This window comes from Astatotilapia calliptera, chromosome 1 (assembly GCF_900246225.1).
Source record: "Astatotilapia calliptera chromosome 1, fAstCal1.2, whole genome shotgun sequence".
NCBI classification, from domain to species: Eukaryota; Metazoa; Chordata; class Actinopteri; order Cichliformes; family Cichlidae; genus Astatotilapia; species Astatotilapia calliptera.
Genome location: NC_039302.1, coordinates 23562502 through 23582972, shown reverse-complemented (window position 1 = coordinate 23582972; position 20471 = coordinate 23562502). Strand labels below are relative to the sequence as shown.

Genomic DNA, 20471 nt, shown 5'->3' with positions numbered 1-20471 from the left:
AAAAACTTTCTTCTCACATGAATGTAAACAAGAACCTGGAATTTCTATGAGCCTGAATATTTCTCCGTAAGTGTGCAGCATTTTCCGCTAAGCGCTCTTGAACAGGTTCTTGCTCACAGTCTATTAGTGGTAATTGTGTGATGCCGAGCAGGTTTTCCAGTGCATGTTTTGACAAGTATTAAATGGAGAGCATGAAAGCAGAAATTGGGCCGTGGTATGCTTTTACATAATGTGATAAAAACACAAATACTCTCTTATGGCAAAGTATTTTTTATTTGCATGCTTGTGGAAGTAGGTTTGCAGGTATGTGGAGCTGACGCAGAGGTTAAAGGATGTAACGATGTTTGTTATTTCCCAAAATAAATGTGGTAAATAGATGTTGGTTCTTTGGAAACATTACGACATGGATTTGTGATACATCACTCTGTGAGGGAACCTATTCATTGTGTTTCTTTCCATTTGTCTGAAACTATGTCGAGTAAGGACAAGATATTTGATGACTTAGTTAAACTCAGATTAACGGTTTAAACAAAAAAGTTAGTCCTCAGTTCTGTGACTGCCATGTTGCTTCACTGCTAGGGAAGATACATAACTGCATATCTGGTTGGCAATCAGTGGTTTGACGGCCCACACATCTGACCTCTGTTGCAACACATTCTAAGGATTCAGCCAACTTCAGTTAACCCCAAATCCATCATGTTTACTGTAAATAGCTTCTAGGAATGAAGCTGTGTCGCCTAACACACTTTAGTTTAGCTGCACATAGTGGTAAATATGTAGCCCTGTAACATGTATAGAATGTAAAACCTCTTGAGGTAAATTAGTAACACTGAGGTATAAATTGACCGGAGTGCAAATGACAGGCGGAAGAACAAAGAAGAAGAAGTATGAACTCGACAAAAAGAAGCGCACATGCACTTTTTTATAGGCGATCACATAGTCACAGTGAAGTCAAGACATTTTAACAGACACAGCTTTAGACATTTCTCTGCATTAAGCAATCGAATAAGCTGGCTTAATAGTATAGTCCTTAAAGTCATCGGCACCCAAAATTGAGATAATTTTAGTTTGTTACTCAGAGCCACACCTTGTGTTATATGAAGGCATACCAGAAAAAAGTCGGTTTAACACTTAGGTTGTCACTGCAAGTGAAAAAGAAAAAAGAAAGCAAACCAAAACTCCCCCAAAAACTCAAAAAAACAAAAACATGTTGCTAATGTGGTACAAGTGTGAATTAGCTCATTAGTTTTATATCGCTAATCGCTATATGTTGTGCATAAAAACTGGATGATAAGGTTCCTCAGACAGGAAGAAAAAACGGTCTGAAAAAAATGAACCTCACGTTATACAAATTATAATGTCTACTAAGCTAACACCAGTGTGATCAGGTCCACTCATTAATGGTCATCTTGTCAGTCAGTAGCACAAAATAGATGAACTCTCTTAACGTTACCTCAGGCTGGTCGCAGTACGCCATCACACTTATTTCACCATCAGACACTTGTAGTGCACCGAGTGCTTTATAGAAAATAAAGCCACAATAAATTAAAACCAATATGATTAACATTAGAAAGCGTGTATTAATCAGACTAGGGTCAGAGGCCAGAGGGTGCTGGGATAGTAAGAATTTAAAACAAATTACAATTTAACAAAATAAAAAAACAAAACGCTGTTTTCGCAATAGCAGCATCTGATATTTTACTTTTAAACTTACAAAGGCTGTGGCTGTTTGGTTTGTTGTACTCTCTTCCACTGCTAGAGTGAAAAATGAGATCAGATTGTCGCCCATTTGATCCAAAGATGTTGTTTTTTTCATAACATACCCAACCAGTTTTGACTTCTTAGCAATACAAAAGAGACACTTGTGTTTTCTTATGAATGTTTAACAGGATGCATTTTCTTTGTAATGAGACTTAAAGGTAAATTAACCACAAAGGCTACTTCACAGCGGCGAGCAGGCATTTACAGCCGGGTATGTATTCAACAGTGAAAGCAGCATGCCCACTGCACAAAAAGAAGCTAATATAAACACAGAAGTCAGTCAGTTTCCATTCAGTTTTTAGATGGGAGTGTCCGATGAGCGCCTAAAAATGATGACTTTAACCGGATTAGTAAGCAAGTGACGTAAAGAGTGTATTCTTTCAGTTGTTTGAGGCCATCCTTGCTTTGAGACGGTTGATTTTGAGAGGAAGGAGGCCGGCCATCTCCTTACTCAGCTCCAGCTCTGTCTCCACAGTGGCTCCTGCCTCAGGGTTGGCCTCACAATACTGCACCACATACCTGCACAACAGGTGGAAGATGGAAAATCAAACATCATGGCAACTAGCAGGATGCAGTTGATCTAAATAAGTCTTTTTCTATTCTATGTTTTGTGCAATCTTAAAGTCCTGCCAACTATTTTTATATCTAACTGCCAAAGTGCTGGGTGAATATTCGTACTTGTAGTTTTCCAGAGATTTGTTTAGGTTGTCCAGTTGAACAGTAGGTGAGGTGCTGATGAATCGGCTGTGTAGTCGAGCCACTCTGAAGCGTGCGACCAGAGCTGGTCTGAGAACTTCCTCCTCCAGGCGCTCTGGAAATTTTCCTTCTGGAGAACACAGAGAGTCTAAGAACATCTGGAAGTACCTGAAGAGAAGAAGATACAGAAATTACTCAAACATGAGTAAAACAGACCCACAGAGAACAAATAAAAAAGTACTTACTTGGCAGAGGCAGAGCAGAGATGGTTAAATTTCTTAATGGTGTGGTTATCTAGAGACTGTGTGTCTGCTTGTCGGTTGGCCAATGCAAGTTTTAGGTCCATCATTTCATTGTAGGTCTCAGCCAATTCGAACATCAACTGTCTGCGGATCATTAGGTAGTACTGTGCGTTCAAGTCTACAGAGAAGGAAAGACAAGTTAAGTCAGCTAACTGGTCATTTGCCTCTGTTCTTCCTCAACTAAACTTCATTAGAAAAGACATGACAGTGTCTTTAAAGAAGTACCGTTGCAGATCGGCTCCAGCATGTCCACCCTTCGTTTGTGCATCTTGCAGCGCCGCTCCAGATCCTCTTCAAAGAAGGCCAGGGATCGGAACAGAGCACTGTGATCCTGCAAAATCTCTATGTGGTCTGTCACATAGCCATCCATCTGAAAGTAGTCCTTGGCCTTTCAGAGTGAAACAATAGAGATACAGTCAAAAAAAGAAAAGAAAAAATTCCCTTCCTCACGCTTCTCTTTATGAGTGAGTTTGGGTGGGGAACTATTGCTTTTTCTATAATATAAAAGCAACCTTAAAGCCAACCTCACACATTAACCACTGGGTCACAACACCCACGTACACATTTCAGGACCACCAAAAAGTACGGCTTTAAATACACGTTGTGGGTTCAGTGGTTGGTGTTTCTTTCTCACACATGAACAGCAGAAAATATTTGAGCAAGGGTAAACACGAAACTGGGATCAAATCTAACTCAGGATTTTTAGTCTTTAAGATGTGCACTTAATTTTTACATCAGCAAGAAATAAAATGACAGATCAACTGTAACGTGAAATATTACATTGGATACAGTAAGGGTGTCAAACTCATCTTAGACAGTGGGCCACATCCAGCCTACTTTGGTTTTAAGTGAAACAAGTGAAACTACCCTTTCTGTCAGTGTACAGCCCCATTGAATCCAAGAGTTTCAACAGAAAGTTTCAGGTTTTCTACATGATGAAGAAAGATCGCTGCAGCAAATCCAAGAAATCTGTTAACATGACTTTTTATGACTAAACTGTAAGTGATAGGCATGTAAAATGACAGAAAAATGTGTGTGTTCGTCTGCCTGTGATGAGTGAATGGTTTGTGTTTGTCCTATATATATATATATATATATATATATATATATATATATATACATACACACACACACACATATATACTTCAATCATAAACAGTGAAAAAACAGGTACTTTTTATCATTTCATTGTTTATTTATTACTTAGTTACTTTGGTTTGGTATTAATGGTCTTTACCACAGAAAGCTGTAAAATTTATGAAAACACCGCTATGCCATTCTTCAGATTTTCCAAAGCCGTCCACTGGGCTGTATTTAGAGGGTCAATTCTGACCCCTGTGCCTTATGTTTAACACCCTTGACATATACAGTAGTATCTTGCAGTGCTGTTTGGGCTTATAAATGCTTGCCAAAAACAAACAAATGTGTGCGTTTGTACGCTGCATTTTCTTATGTAACAGAGTTATATGATTATCTGTACATCTTGTATGGGATTATAGTGAATTATTGTGCAACCTTGTTGGGTGTGTGTGTGTGTGTGTGTGTGTGTGTGTGTGTGTGTGTGTGTGTATACACATACCTGTGTGACATGATTCTGTCCTACCAAGAATACAGATCTGGCCTCAGTGAAGTCCAAGGGGAACAAACACATCACCTGCAAATAAGAAAGCTAATTAATTTGATTGCTCCTTCTGCATTAGCTCGATTATTAATTTACAAAAGGCTATGCTTCATTCTTCCTTAATAGTCAGATTTTTTAACTCTCCCCTCAGTAAAAAAAAAAAAAAAAATGAGTGAGACTCTGTAAACACACTGTCTACAAGGCCTGCAGCATCATGCAGAACCAGTAGCATTATTCTTCTTAACAATAATACCTACAATATTTACAGTTTTAGTATCAGCAGAAGAATTATCTGGCACAAGATTCAGACCTTCTCTTCAATGCTAGCAATAGAGTCAAAGGTGTCTTCAGAGCCAAACAGCAGAGCACTCTTCCTGCCCTTTTCTTCTTCTTCCTCCTCACGTCGTCTAGCTCTCTTCAGTTCCTCCTGACGATCGGTATCCAGCTCACCGATGTTGTCCTGAATATGCACAAACACATGCAAACAGACTGCATTTTAAGATAAAAACAAAACACCAGTGAAGATTAAAGATGCAGAAAGAGATAAACACACAGAAAAACAGATGTTCCACATGACAAAATACTCTAAGACCAAGAACGGTCAACTTGACGTGACAGTGCTTAAAAAATGTTTTAACTGAGACATGACATTCTGCTGATAAAGTTTTTGTGGTTAGTGTCACAACAAACACAATAAAGCCACACACATCTATGCAGTACCTCTAGCTGCTTCTTGGCATCCTGCAGGAGGTTCAAACAGTATTTTATCCAACATCTTGCGATCTCTGCTCTCTTCTGTCTAAGATGTTCCCTGCGTTCACTCTCTGCCTCATCTGGGTCAGACCAGAAGAGAAAAAGATGAAAAAGATGTTGAGATATGCCACGAGATAGAGAACCAAGAGCAAATATGTCTGAAGGATGTAAGGATGGCATGAGGGGTTCGCACGGACCGTGCCGAGGACAAGAATTTTAAGTTGTCCGCTTCGGGACACAGTTGCATTTTCTCCTGTTTGACTCAGTGTAGCTGATGATGGGTACAAAAGTAAATGAGCATTAATAAGTATTTCAAATTAAGTTGGTATAGATAATTACTCTCTTGTGCTGCAGCCTCAGAAGGAACCTCGCCTGCCAAATCAGAAATAACAGTAGCTGCTGAGAGGCAGTGTCTGCCTTCCATGTAGCGGCCCTAGAAAACACAAAAGCACAGACAACTACACACTCATTTCTCATCACTTCATCTAAAACAAACTACTGTGACAGGCATGGCAATTAAACCAGACATTAAAAATATGCTTCCGTACATCTGAACCATAAGAAAATACATTTTTTTTTAAAAAAAAGCAAGGTAAAGGTTTATTCTCTTTGAACAGAATAAACCTTTCAAGATTTATTCCTTTTAAGGCTTAATCTTGGATATTTCTATAGTAGCAAATAACTACAAAATATGAAGACTGACTCATCTTTATTCAAATAGAAAGTGAAGCTGTTGAAATGAGGAATGTCGTTTGGTGTCCGGGGTGGAGGTAGGCAGCATTAACCTGGTGTGTTTTATGTCTGCAGGAGAAATCGGAGCTCCTTGAAAAAGCACCAGGAGATAATGGAAACACCACACGGAGACTTGCTCGCTGTGTGGACGCAATATGAACCAGCGAGCCACTAATGCTGCTTAATTTTACCATGCTGTGTAAAGAGTGGAGAATAGATAAGAGGATAGCTTATCAAGTCAATATTTTTGGCTAACTGGGCCCTGTATAACGAAGTATTTCAACATATTCAGGGTATTTTTCTGTTATCTGAATTTACTTGGCCAGGCGATAAGGATAAGAGCTAAAAAACGAGGCTAGTTATCAACCCACAAAATGAATGCAGTGTCTCCTGCATTTGGTTTTCTAACCAGCGAACTAATCTAAAAGGGACATTTCACAGGTCACATGACTTTTGTTCCACAAAAGTCCCTATGACTGCTGCTTACTCCGGAGATGTTATCAAATGGTGATTAAGAAGCTATAAAGAACAAATAAAATCTAAAAACTGTGCCAGTAAAATCCAACACTTTTGCAAAAACAACAAAAGATGAATGTTGCAGCAATTTGTTAACAGTTAATCGTTAGCGCACAGAGCAGTAAAATAATCATTTTGTTTTTTAGTTGCCGAGTGGCTTCATAGTGCTGTTTATTTCTTAGGTGACAGCTGCACATTATAGCTCGGAAACTTAAAGTTTACTGACCTATAGCCTAATTAAGCCGATGTGCTTAGTTTTTTCGGAAGATCAAATAGGTACTCTGCAATTCAGTCCGTGTAAAAGAGACTTAGCAGCAGATTAGAATCAAGTATAACAACATTTATACATTTTCTAAATCAATAAATTAACATATGCATATTTCTGTGAGACTCAGTTTGAACTTTCAGTGGTCCTAGTAAGGGATGGCTTAAACTGGACATTATTCTCTCAGCTGCAGACTCAATACTGTTTAAGGGTTTGAGAAAAAAGACTAAATATAAAAACAGAAATGAAACATAGACTTGATATGATGTCACCAAGGGCAGTGTAGGGGTGCTGCTTTAGGATCAGACAGTAATGCTTACACAACAATGCAACAGTTTTAAAACTGTTCCCTGTCAAAAGAAAATAATACATACAGTAAATCTGCATGTAAGAATCTATATTTATTACTGAATCAGAAACACAATGACTTTAGATGGTGATGAAAAACTTTAGACCAAACCTACTCTGCCTGCAGAGATCCAAGGAATTTTAGGAATGGTGACGCTATGTTCTGGAGAACTGACTGATCAGTAGACGGTGATTTTAGAGCTGTTGATCTCTAATGTGGAACTTAGCCTGCTCCAGACGACGTTACAGTATAAGCTACCATGACAAGTTACTCCGGTAAGAAGTGAAACACCTTTGTAGTGCAGAAAACTCAGGGTTAGTGCTGAAATTAGTTGGATAAGACACAATCTTTCTTCTTACTACAAGCTTCTGGTCTGGCTGTGTGTGTACACTATAGTATGTGAGTTCCTGTTAGCCTTCCACAGAACTCTTAAGAGACAAGTGTGACTTCCCACCCTGCACTTTATAAACAAGATGGCGGCGTCCAAACCAGGATGCTAAAAAATTTGATTTTCATCTACACCATTTATAAATCAATAAATTAAGATGTCCTGCACGTGTCCAAAGCATCTCAATCTTGCCTCTCTAACTCAAACCTATATTATATTAATTTCTAATCATGTCCATACTGCTGATGAAAATCTGAGCATCTTCCACTCAGCACTGCCATCAGCTCCAAACACAGCAGGTCTCACTACCATCTTGTTAAACCTCCCTTTTTACTCTTGTTGCCATCATCTGTGACATTCTAAGTAACTCTTATGTGACATCTAGTGGTTGTGAATACTGCATGCAGCACTTTTAAAAGAAAAAGCATTTTATATAACATGCAGAATATCTTAGGTTGCAGATCAAATGTCTATAAACGACTTTAAACTGGCTATATGCTTACCTTAGTGATGTAATACTGGGATAGTGTAGCAGCATTTAGCGCCCACTCCATTGGAGTAAACTGATTTAACTGTAGCTGTCTCTGCAGGGTTGTGTGGCAGTAGGTAGCGGCACGCTCAGTTTGACCTGAGGGACAAAACTATAGTTACTATAGTTATTACAAGTAATTTACATAGCAAATTAAGGGTCAGATGCATTTTCTTGTTGTTTCATCAGTGTAATTTTTTGTGTGCGTGTATTATCCTTAAACAATCTCATACTCACCCAGGTTTTTATAAACTTGAGCAAGGTAGTACATGGTATGGGTGTAGGCCAACTCAAACCTATACACAAGGAAAGCAGAGAGAGACAAAAAGACTAAATAAAAGCAAGGAAATAGCAATAACCTGGAAATCTGCTGTGGAAGTTACCTCTTAATCCTTTCCTGGTGAGTCAGCAGGCTCTCCTCAGCAGCAAAGTACTCTGTCATGTCAGTGGGAGGACTACCATCCTGAAAAAAGAAGGAATTAAATGATGAAGAGGATTTACCTATTGTGATTGCAGCAGCCATACTGTGGGGGCAGCATTACCTTCCTGAAAACTAATATTTCATTCAGTCCTCATTTTTTCAAAAATAAACTTTTATTCAGGAAATCAGCCTTGCCTCCTTCATGTAACGTTGATAGATGGATTCTGCAGTTTCGAGGAAGCCCTGTGCAGTCTCTGTCTCATCCCGGCCTGCCCAGAGGATACCCAGCTGGTTCTGAAAACACAAGGAGACAAGACATGAGCATCAAATGATCATGCATCGTCTGATGCTCCTACTATAGCGGTGTGACTCTTAAAAAAATGTAGCAGTGCTTTATTTATAACGCTTCACAAACACTCTGATGGAGTGTTTTCAAAAATCATCCATAGCATTATAATCACATATCACAGGGTTAATACATATTCTTATCAGTGATCATACCATAACTTCTGTATGTAGTGTCATTTTTATTTATTTATGCGTTTTAAATAGCAGCTTTGTATTATTGTAAGAAAGAAACGATCAACGTTACCCTAACGTGGATAAACAGGGACACATTCAGGGACGACACTCTGCATCTCTCCAGCAGCTTCATGCAGTTCATTAGGTGCTCCTGCCCGGCTGGAAGCTCCTCCGTGTCCACATGGTTGACGCCCAGGTAGTATTCCACAGCTCCGAGTTTTGCGGCCCGCAACCCGGCTGGTGAATCACCGCTGAAGCCCTGGCCGAACAGGTCCTCTCTCTGCCCGTCCACCGGCTGCTCTGTCGGCCGTTGGTCGCCGCTCTCTCCGCCGCCCTCCTCTTCACCTTCGCCCGCTTCAAAATTCTTCAGCGAGCAGTATATTTCTCTGAGAAGCTCCCTGGCTTTGTATTTAGAGCGGAAGGGGTCATTTTCTGGGTCGTTTCGTGACTCTATTTCTGTGAGATTTTGGGCGTTCGTGAATTTGTCGCAGATAGCTCTCCATTCGTTGCTGTTGAAGGACGCCATGTTGGTCCTCTTCGGCGTTCTGGCGCAGCTGCGTGCTTCTTGTTGCGTTGCTGCCATCTACCGGAGGTTGCTCTCTCTGGCCATGTGAGTTTCCTTCCTTGGAGTTATTCCTGTTTTACTCCATTAAAAGCATTGCTTGCCTACATTTCGGAGTTCTATTGCAGCTTTAGATTTTAATTACAGTTATGGTCAAATCAAAAGGTCACTTCACTTTAATCATTTTAAAAGAAACATGGATTTTGCTGTCACATTAGCACATTCACATGAGGTGAAACACAACTTTGCACTCCTGTTTATGGCCAACAAGAATAACACACATCAAGCATAATACATACAAAAGATCAATAAACAATAAACAGGCTCAAAGTGTTAATGCTGTCTTATTTTAATAAACAGCACTGTCATATGCAAAACTAGGATGGCAAGGGATCATTTTAGGGTGGCACATGCCACCAGTCTAGATCCGTTCCTGATGTAGGACTGCTTTCACCTATTTATGCAGGCGGTTTCTTAATGTTAAAAGGAAATGTTTCCTTCCCATTGTCAACAAGTGCTTGCTCATAATGGTTCATTTGATTGCTGAGATTTTCTCCGCATTATTGTAGTCTTTATCATATAATATAAATTGCCTTGAGGGGTATGTTTTAATTTGGTACCAATAAAAATGGAACTAAAAGATCAGAGTGCCTCTTCAACCACTGGTTATTATAGTGCAAACAAGCTATTTGTTCAGCATTAAATATGGACAAAATGTTATTGCTTAATATAGTATATATATCAACTGTTTTCACTGAAAGCCTTGGGTGTACATGTGAACAAAAAGTCATAAAGAATTCACGTAGTTATTCTGATTTGTACTTTCTATCTTTGCGGGGGGGAAAAAAAAAGTGTCTTCTGTTTATTCAACAGTGGCAATGCTGAGTGTAAATACAGAGAGGTGACTTCTTGACTTTTCCATAGCAGAAATACCTGATGCAATTAAATGTCACTGGATCACCAAGAGTGACAGAGGACATGACTGAGACAAACAAAAAGTTCAAAGTCAAAGTAAAACAAACAAAACTCAGAAAATAAATCAATTTTGTCGTAGTCAGTTTATTTTAACAAACTTATAGAATCCAAATATTAATCAGGGAAAATAACGTGAATTATTCAGTGACAATAAATTAATGGGAATGACACATAAAAACACACAGTGCATGTTTGAAAAGCACCGGCAGAAGCAGCAGCTCCTCTTGTCTGGTCATGCCAGATGATAACCTAGCCAGTCTGAGTTTGTACCATGAATATACTGCTTTATAACGTGGACAGTTTCACCACATGAAAAGATGTAACTATTGATTTTGTTTTAAACATTTGTTTGAATGTATTTTGACACTTGTGGGAAGCTAGTTTGACAAGTTTCCCACAGATATACTCATATATACAATTTACAGAATAACTTCCAACTCAAAAGACAAACAGCTTAACCCCCGTGTGTTCTGAATTTAACAAAAAAAAAAAAAAAAAAAAAAAAAAAAAAAAAAAAACCCCACACATTTCAAAAGCGTGACCTCAAGTTTGCCAATATTAGACAAATAATCGTTTGTTTTGTTTAAAAGTGTGCCAAAGCAAGTAGATCTTGGGTGCAAGACATCTTACTGTCAGGCTGCTTAGCCTTGTGTACATTCTTCCACATTATATTTTGGTGCGTCATATTGAATGTTGCCAAAAAAGTAAAAAATAAAAATTATAACAATTATTCACACCAATAGACCTTAATTTATAGAGCAAAGCATCAGTTTTTAATCCCTGTTTTTAATAAAGTGGCTGAAACTTAAGGTACAAATCATGATAACGTCAAGTTTGTTTTTTTACTAAAAAGAACGGAAGTGCAGCAGTTTACTAATTAGATAAGTTCAGAGACAAGATTTCAAGGTTTAGGTGAGTGTTGAAGCAGCACAGTGCCACTCTGGAGTCCATCTGCATCAGGGACTAAGAGCCCGTCTTCTTCTCCATGCTGAAATACAGAAACGTAAGGCATTAATGTTTCTATTACCATATCTAATGTTGTTGGGGTTTTTTGTTTGCTAAAATCTAAAGCACTGCAGTTAAATGATGAAATACTGATCTGGGTTAAAGGTCACAGTGGGAAAATAGCCAAAGTAAACAAAAGCTGTACCCTCAGTCAGAATTTGAACCAGGGCTCTTGAATCAGAGTCCTGATATGTGACATCATGTGCACAGACTTTGCCAAAAACACAGTCCTCATATCTTGCAGAGTTATGATCTTCTATGAACGGGTGATTGAAAATTAGAATGTACTTTAAAAGAAACCAACCCCAGAACAGAAAAGTTTCTTACTTGTATTTGATGAGACGGCTACCCTGGATCAGTTGGGCTGACTCATTGGTCAAATGGCAAGCGAACAGTAGCCAGTTGCGGGGTTGCACTTTGTAGGCAAACCTCATGAACAGCAGCGAATAACAGCACAGAGCTGAGGAGAGAAACCATACATTTAATAGAACCATATTTTCTTATATACCTACTACAGCTCTAACGTTAAGTCTTTATATAAGACTCTTCGGCATCTTAACAGGAAAGCATGGAGATCAAAGAAAATCTTAAAACAAATCAAAAGACCAGTGCAGACATCACGGCTTCTCTCAAAGCCTTCTTAGTAGCCTTGAGATAAAAGAACCACTCACAAAATATATCAATACTAACTAGAAAATTATTAGAATATTGCATGTATACTGGATGTATCTGTGACCATCTTACCAAAGGTCATTCTACCACTGATAATTTCAGGGCTCTTCTTCATATCTGTGATGGCAGCGATAGGAAGACCCCAGTTTGCTACAGGACCCCAGAAATGCTGCAAAAAGTCACAACAGTCATGTCAATGTAGAGAAGATACAGTTACTAATAAATGACATCAAAAGGATAAAAGTAGAAAAAGGGAAAAGAAAAAATAAGCCTTAATCTATTAAACAAGACTTTTCGAACACCACAAGCAGGAGAAATAATCAAAACTAGCATAATTTTTTTTTCTTCAACCACTTTTTCTAAAGTGGGCTTTAACTCCTTCAAGCGTAAAATTCATTTTAATTTAACAAATGGACAGAAAATGCAAAAAAAAAAAACCAAAAAAAAAAAAAACACCTTCTGCTGCACAAGGTAGCACAGACTCATTGTTTTAACTATATGTGAATCAGTCAAGCTTGTGCACTTAAAGCCAGACATAACCGTAAGATAAGGATCTAAAAACTCAGTGTCATATTTTTTAAGTTAACACTGTAAATGACATACAAGATCAATAAATAGTAAGGTACAGTTAAAACTACAGCCTGTCACAGAAAAGGATATACTAACAGAAAAGATGGTAACTTACTGTGCTGTTTGGCGTTTGTTTTATTTTTTTCAGTTCCACATAAAAAAAGAAAACAAATAAAGATAAGTCACAAAGACACGATGTCTTTCACACATCATTACAACTTCAAGTAGGTAGCAAATGTCAATATAATTTTGCATTTCTTAGTAAGGATATAATGAGCGAGGTAGCATTTTAACACCCGCATAATTCGGTGGCAGCTGCAAGTCCTTAACAAAAGTAAGCAGTAAAACTCGTTTGTGCAGACTGCCAACACACAGTAGTTTTGATTTAAAAGAACAGATATTGCACAAGTATACACCAGACGTCATAACGCTTGCCCATCGATGGTTTTAAAGTGTTAAAACAGGCAAAGCTCTTCAGATAACAGTGATAACAACTGTGTATATTTGTGACAAACGCAAACAATGCTGACCAAAGATGCAAAAATTTGGCCTTTACTCCAAATTTCAGACCTGTGGCTAATATGTGGCATGTAAACACACTTACACATTTACCAATATCTTGACAAGTAGCAGGAGCAGATTTCTCCGCCAGCTTTTGACGCAGATTCAGACTTTTAAAGCCGTTCACCACCATCTTAAGAAGCTAACGTTGTTTCACCGTCAGGGTTCGGCCCACTTTCTAGGTTACCTGTTTGTTTTAGTGGCTTCCTTATAAGTTAACAATCAAGCTGATAATGTGGAGAAAATACGGGAGACATGGTCGCTCTTGAAAACAAACCAACTTAAAACGAAGTAGAAATCTATGCATGAAGAGAGATATCAAAAGAAAAACAAACTGTTTAAAATGTTCATTAAAATTTTGTTATAACTTTAGTTAGGGCAGGTGAACGTTAGCTAACTCTGCATGACTAGCTTAGCTGCCGTGCTAACAGAGAAATGTTCCGGCTTCTGACACAGACCTCATCAAGTAGTCCCTGAACTCCTTGCTCTTCAAGTGTTCAATAGCTTTCCGTGCAATCGTCCCTGCCATGGTTTCACGTTAGGCTGGTGTCTGTCTTGGGCGAGAAGAGCGATCTTTATGTTTCTTTCTGTCGGCTGAAGGGCGACTGGGAGATCTGCTCAGAGGACGGTCAAATTTCCAACCAATAACATTACGTTTTACGACGCTGACGTAAATACGTGGCTCGACCTCAAACGGCTGGGTGCTGCCCAGCATAACAACCAATCACTGGAGACCGGCACTCCTGTTAAAACCAACGCCCACTATGGCAAATAAATAAATAAATAAATAAATAAATAAATAAATAAATAAATAAATAAATAAATAAATAAATAAATAAAATTTATAAGATCAGGTCAGAACTATTACTCCAGGTAAGGCGAAGTAACTAAAAAAGTGGTGAATGTGCCTTTCTTCAGTCCCGTGTAAAGGTTGGCTGACGCTTTAGGAATTGCTGGAAGACGGCATCTGACCTCTAGAACTTTAGACTACCAAAATATAGTTAGCAAAGATGTTGGTGTAAACATGTGTAAGTCAGAGAGGATATCAGAGACAGATATACTTTAGATGCTTCAACTTTTTCAGTTACAAAAAATAAGTATAACCTCCGGGGGGGGGGGGGGGGGGGCACGTTTTTGGCGACATCAGTTTATGAGGTAAACATGGAGGTAACTGAGTTTAGCGTTTACATTTTTATTTAGTACTGTTTCAAGGTGATATGCAGTAGAAGCCAGCTGTTTCTAATAAAAAAAAGAAAAATAACGACATCTTCTTAGTTAGGAGTTTCATGATAAGACAGCTTCCTCTTCTCTGTGGAGATTTGGGTGAATGTAAAGTAACCAGAAGTAGTATAATGTGTAAGGCAGAATTCACAAACAGAATTCTTCCGAAATGGCTAAGGCTCACCTTTAACTGATTTTGAAACTACATCTGTCAGTATCTCCACGGGACTCTAGAACCAACGCTCTCAGTTCAGACACACACCTCCTCAAGAGGGATTGGATTATTTTGAATGATGTAGAAGTTCACACTGGAGTCACGTTGTAGAAGATCTAACCTGTATCTGATTTAGATGCATATGAAAGTAACGCTAATCAGAATTTAAAAAAGAAAAAAAATTGCAATATTCATGCTTGTATTTACCCCATACACCCCAGTCAAATATGTAAAAAAAATTGGTCACCTCCTTCATTGTGAATGCAGCCAAAGTTTGGGACAAGCCTAAATGTGTATTATATGTCTGCTGTAGACATATGGTTGTGTTATGATCTTGAATTATATAATTTTTCTTTTATTAATTAAGTGCATTTTCTTGAGATTAAACCGAATACATATGGAACAAGATGTTGCACTTGTCCACCAAACCCGGTTTTCATCTCTAGTTTAGTTTTAGCAATTTAGTTTTGAGCACAGAAAAATGAGCAGCAGCAGCCGTAATCAGGCAGTGTTTTGAAAACCTTCATAGCACATAGTGCTGGTGTGTTAAAATTGGTCCAGGATGACAAAAATGCACAGGTGTTGTTTTTAAAATATCCTAACGGAAACACATCCGCTGATTTCCATTTGAATTTAAATAACAGTTTTTATCTTTACTTGAATTTACGATCATAAAAAAAAATCACAATTCACATTAAAATATTTTTCTCTCATTAAAACCTCAAATCTGCTCTATCTGTCAAGATTTATGAGTCTGAATCCAGACATAAACTAATCTTTTGCAGTATTTTTGTTACACGTACATTAATGTAAAAAGCACACATGCTAATATTGCACATGCTGCACACATACTCTGATACTTTTCCTTTTCCTGTTTTTAATGTAATCATAATTAATTTGTTATCCGGGGTGGCTGTAGCTCAGGTGGCAGAGCAGGTCAGCCACTAATCAGAAGGTCGGTGGTTTGATCCCAGGCTGCCTCCTGCCTGCATGCCAAATATCCTTGGGCAAGATACTAACCCCGTGTTTGCCTACTGGTGGTGGTCAGAGGGCCCGGTGGCGCCAGTGTCCGGCAGCCTCGCCTCTGTCAGTGCGCCCCAGGGCAGCTGTAGCTACAATGTGGCTTGCCATCGCCAGTGTGTGAATGTGTGTGTGAATGGGTGAATGACTGAATGTAGTGTGAAGCGCTTTGGGGTCCTTAGGGACTAGAAAAGAGCTATACAAATGCAGGCCATTTACCATTCATTTTCAGGGGCACCTTTGTACATAAACAAAGCAGAAATGGCATTGTCAATCACACATCAAACATAAGCTCCAGTTTGGTCAATGAACTCATTATTTGATGTGCACAGTGTATAGAATTAAAACAATTTGACTCATGGTATGTTAGTAATGCCAGCTTCCCACTGTGGGGGGGGGGGGTCCTGCTGTTGTACATGCCGGATCATTGTCGTGGCTTACTGAGAGACTGACTCGTGCTTTTCCTGCTGTGATGAGTCAGGGGACACTATCTGTTGTCTAGATTCATGATTAGGTTGGTGCACTCAAACAACACCAGGGGGCAGTATGTGAACATCATGATCTTAAAGCAAGAAAGTAAAGGTTAGAGAGTTTGCCATGAAAAATCAGATTCTGTGTACTTGTACCATGAAGAAATCCCCCCATAAATAATAATAAAAAAAATTGATAAAAAAAAAAAATTTAACTCGGTAATGAATTCTGATTTCAGAATGTTTGAATTAAATTTGAAGTCACTTTTGTTAAACCATTTACCCACTGTTAAGAGGTGCCACCTGGCTTCAGTTCTTGAATATTTTTGACATCATGGTCCATGGTTGAGTTACACCTCAGCATAGCTCTTGACCAACTGGAAGATCCCAATGACTTTAATGTCTGATCGAAGGCCCTCTGGAGACAGCACCTTGGTTTACTTTTTGTATAAAAGAGGAAACAAAATGCACTCACTATACCTGCTTAAGTATGAGTGGAGATATGGTGTAAGTCAAGAGAGTTAAGAAATTCCAAGGTAGATTCTCTTTTCACACATAAATTAGTATTAATATTGACATTGTACATGTTAAGGTGACTCTATCTACCACACTGATTCTTGTCCTCCTCTGTAACAGTTTGAACAGTTTTTTCACAGTTTCTGAGAAATTACAAGAGGAAGCAACAGATAAATTATTGCTGTAAATGTAATAGGAACTATGTTTATTTTTATTTTTTAAAAAACAGGCAGTGTTTTGAAGGCAAATCTTTTTGTCCTTTAAAGGTCTAATTCAAATAAAAAATGGGTTTTGGTACTTGAGAAGAATGTACATGCCCTCAAGTATTCACCTCCAGACAGCTGCAATGCAATAACAGTTTCCTTCACCAGGAGAGATGTAGACCTTAGTGATGGGTCAGTCGCGAATGAAATGGCTCTTAGAGCCGTGGGGTTTTTTTTTTGTTTTTTGGGGTTTTTTTTCCCCCCTTTCTCTCACCCTCTCTCTCGCACTTTTTTTCCGCTTCACTCAGCATGGGAGCCTTGTGCTTTACGCTGGGAAGAGGGGGGAGAGGCGGTAGTTACACTCAGTAGCACAGGAACAGAGCAGGAGTGAGAGAGAGAGAAAGAGAGCCAGGGACAACAACGTCACATTAGAAAGGTATAGTAATCATCCACAACTATTTTCAGTTGCAGATGATAAAGGATTCAGAAAGTTAGTCATGCAGGTTCATATGACAGAGAATATGCATGTTCTTTTTGTTTTCACATTATAATTTATATTTAATTGTGTTATGGTTTGCAGTGTTTTGTGTTGTTTTCACTTTAAATTTATAAAAGGAAAAAGCTGAAAATTTAAATAGTTAAAAGTTGAAATGTGAATAGTTGATTTTTGTATTATATGATTTATTTATTACATTTTATGTGGAGTGAATAAATAAAAGTATATTTACGGTGGCCCCTACAGACAAAGCACACACAAACTTCAAATCACGTACAAACCCTGAAGCACGTACAAACTCCAAAACAAGTAAAAACTCCAAAACACGTAAAAACACGTACAAACTCCAAAACACGTAAAAACTCAGAAGCACATAAAAACTCAAAACACGTACAAAAGACAACAGAAGTGCTCCAGGATGCTAAGGGCAGTGTTGAGTTTTTGTTACCTAGTGGCTACACAAGCCAGCAAGTACCAACGACCGGATTTGGTGTGTGGTAATAACAGGTAAATGAACTTTTTTTTTATTATTATTTTTTGACTATATATGAATGCTTGTGTATAAATACACAAACAATACACATATGCTTTCATGCTTTCAATTGTGTAATTTAAGTGATCTAGGTAGCTCTGTTTGGAAGTTCAGTTCATGCTAGAAATGTGTTTTGGAGTTTGTATGTGCTTTTTAGAGTTTATACATGTTTTCTCTCTAGGGGCCACTGCATATATTTATATATTAATATATATAAATAAAACCACTTTTTTTAACATTAGTAATTCCTTTTGTGCATAATTTTATATTATTGTTAATAATAAATTAATTAAAGCAACAAAACAACCTGAAGAGCCGGTTCGGAGCCGAAAGAGCCGGCTCTTTTTAGTGAGCCGAACCGAAAGAGCCGGTTCTCTAAAAAGATCCGGAAATCTCATCACTAGTAGACCTTGAACTGGGAAGTATGAAGTATGCCTCAGGTTAAGTCAGTGGTTCCCAAAATTTTTGCTAAAAATGTTCGCCCCCCCCCCCCCCCCCTTCCGACGTGTGCACGCGCGCACGCACAAACACATCCTCCAACCACACACACACCCATATTTTGCTCCATTGCGGTTTCTTTCACACCTCAAACATTTAGTAAACAATTAAGCAAATGCAAGTAATCTGCAATAAATTATAGGTAGTAATAAAATAAACTACTAACTCTTTTAGGCTATGTCCACACCTACACGGGTATTTTCGAAAACGCAGCTGTTTTGTCCACATGTAAACGGCGTTTCGAATCACCGAAAACTGAGATTTTTTTAAAACTCCTTTTTTTCGTTTACGTGTGGACGAGGAATACAGAGTTCCTCGCAATGTCAAAGGTATGTGCCTTTTTTCACGTCATGCTGTGCACACGTTATTGTTTACATGAGATTAATTGCAGAATGGCAGAGACAAAATACTGTTAATCTGACTATCTTCAGGTTTTACACGCTTACATATACATGCAGTTACTGTCCCTCCATTTAGAAAGGCAGAGGCGTCACGATGTGATTATTTTACTGTAGTTGGTTTTTTTTTTCATGTGTAATAATATACAACATTGCTATCAATGCATTTTTCAAAAAATGCTGCTCTGTGCAAAATGGGTTTAAAAACATAAACAACTGTGGGATACTGTTTGTTGTGATTTGAACCGGGGGACAAATTGTGGCAGGATCAGCCTGATATTATTTGTATCCTGCTGTAACTTTACTGTATAAAGAGCTAGAATCTCCAAAATGTCAGGAGTAGTTAGTCGTCACAACAAGTGTTTGTGAACTAAAAATCAAGAATGTGGGATACTGTTTGTCCCTGATTTGAAGAGCCCAGCGCTGCTCCCGACAAAAGGGAAAACCAATTAAGCAGGGGAGACCTACCTCAGCACTTGTGCAGGTGAAACCAAAGGGAAGATATTCTTCACCATACTTTCTAGTCTTTGGCTTAGAATGAAGTTGGTTTGGAAACATATTCAGCAATGCTTCATGTCCTGCTTTGCCCGTGCTAGCAATGTCCAAGCGTTTAGGCCCCCCCCCCCCTTTTCATCCCCCCCCCCCCCCCTAGGGGGCGGGCCCCACACTTTGGGAAGGTCTGGGTTAAGTTGAGTTTACCAGACATATTGTGGTTTATAACTGTGTCAGACTCAAGACATTGGATATGAAATGTCATCACTTCATGATGCATTGTTACTGGACGCTCGTGTAAAGTTTTTTCATAATAAGTATGTGGTTATTCTTATGGTCAGTGGTTGGACAGACAGACTGCCCAAAAGCATATTGTTTCTTTCCATGACTATCACTGAAGCATAAAAATGTTTAAAGGCCTTTGCTATACATTAAAGCATAGCCTTGGATTATCTTTAGAACATCGGGGTAAACAATGATACGGTAAATCATTCATAGTATAAAAGGTGAAACCATGAACAAAACAACATAAATGACAACTTCCATAAACCTGAGGTACATATGATGCAGGAAAAGAAATTCAAACCTTGTAGTGGCCACGATGAAGAACAGCAGACAGCCGACTGAGTGACTCAGCTTCAAAACAGTTATGGAAGAGACTGTCCATCATAAAACATAATCTGCCTCATTATGGATCTGAAAACATGTCAAACACAGTGTGAAATTACATAAATCACAGAAAAGCCTGTATAGAATGTCCAATAACTAATATTTAAACATTTACATAATGTAAAGTTTTTTATATATCTCAGAGAGTGATTACACACCTGTTCATTAAACCTGCTTATTTTTTCCCCCTCTTTTGTACAATCTGTGTACATTGTGACGAAACTGGGCAAGAAAGAGTTTAAAGCATCAGGTGCTGTAACTAGAAAACTAGAAAAATTATTGCTTTTCTTGCTGCGTGCGGCTAAACTGCTTGTCAGTACTGATGGTGGCACATTTCATCGTGCTAAGTACTATATTGTGCAAGCAGTTTGCACTGGGAAGATAGACAACAGAGATCTCGCCTTTACCAAGTTGAAACTAAAGTGATTACAAAAAATAAAAATAAAAAAAATTCCTAAACAAACAAATGAATTATGCATCTTCTAGCAACATTTACAATAATACCTTCAGTGGCTACTTTATTAGTTACAACTTGCTAGTTT

The 20471-nt window shown here is 38.4% G+C and overlaps 2 protein-coding genes across 2 annotated transcripts; both read right to left on the bottom strand.

The window, feature by feature from the left end:
* Nucleotides 1–254: 254 nt before the first annotated feature.
* kifbp (kinesin family binding protein) lies at nt 255–9486 on the bottom strand. The gene is made up of 13 exons (XM_026170419.1): nt 8926–9486; nt 8529–8627; nt 8296–8375; nt 8150–8208; nt 7887–8011; nt 5473–5566; nt 5101–5213; nt 4691–4840; nt 4339–4413; nt 2985–3147; nt 2703–2877; nt 2440–2625; nt 255–2280 (listed from the first exon to the last, which is right to left on the bottom strand). The coding sequence occupies exons 1-13, from the start codon at nt 9436–9438 to the stop codon at nt 2142–2144; spliced, it is 1971 nt and encodes a 656-aa protein (XP_026026204.1). The 5' UTR covers nt 9439–9486; the 3' UTR covers nt 255–2141.
* A 1656-nt stretch (nt 9487–11142) lies between these two features.
* On the bottom strand, nt 11143–13865 carry mpc1 (mitochondrial pyruvate carrier 1). Its single transcript, XM_026168156.1, has 5 exons — nt 13659–13865; nt 12755–12758; nt 12142–12238; nt 11725–11857; nt 11143–11380 (listed from the first exon to the last, which is right to left on the bottom strand). Exons 1-5 carry the CDS (start codon nt 13727–13729, stop codon nt 11356–11358), a joined length of 330 nt encoding a protein of 109 aa, XP_026023941.1. The 5' UTR covers nt 13730–13865; the 3' UTR covers nt 11143–11355.
* Between the last annotated feature and the right edge of the window lie 6606 nt (nt 13866–20471).

What these genes read in the sequence shown, in the direction of transcription:
- kifbp (XM_026170419.1), bottom strand. Translation starts at nt 9,438, where the DNA reads ATGGCAGCAACGCAACAAGAAGCACGCAGCTGCGCCAGAACGCCGAAG. An exon ending in TCAAGTTTATAAAAACCTGG is followed by an intron (nt 8,012 to 8,149) that starts GTGAGTATGAGA and finishes TTTGTCCCTCAG; the next exon opens with GTCAAACTGAGCGTGCCGCT. An exon ending in GCTGGAGCCGATCTGCAACG is followed by an intron (nt 2,878 to 2,984) that starts GTACTTCTTTAA and finishes CCTTCTCTGTAG; the next exon opens with ACTTGAACGCACAGTACTAC.
- mpc1 (XM_026168156.1), bottom strand. Translation starts at nt 13,729, where the DNA reads ATGGCAGGGACGATTGCACGGAAAGCTATTGAACACTTGAAGAGCAAG. An exon ending in CAGTGGTAGAATGACCTTTG is followed by an intron (nt 11,858 to 12,141) that starts GTAAGATGGTCA and finishes TTCTCTCCTCAG; the next exon opens with CTCTGTGCTGTTATTCGCTG. An exon ending in AGCCGTCTCATCAAATACAA is followed by an intron (nt 11,381 to 11,724) that starts GTAAGAAACTTT and finishes TCTGTATTTCAG; the next exon opens with CATGGAGAAGAAGACGGGCT.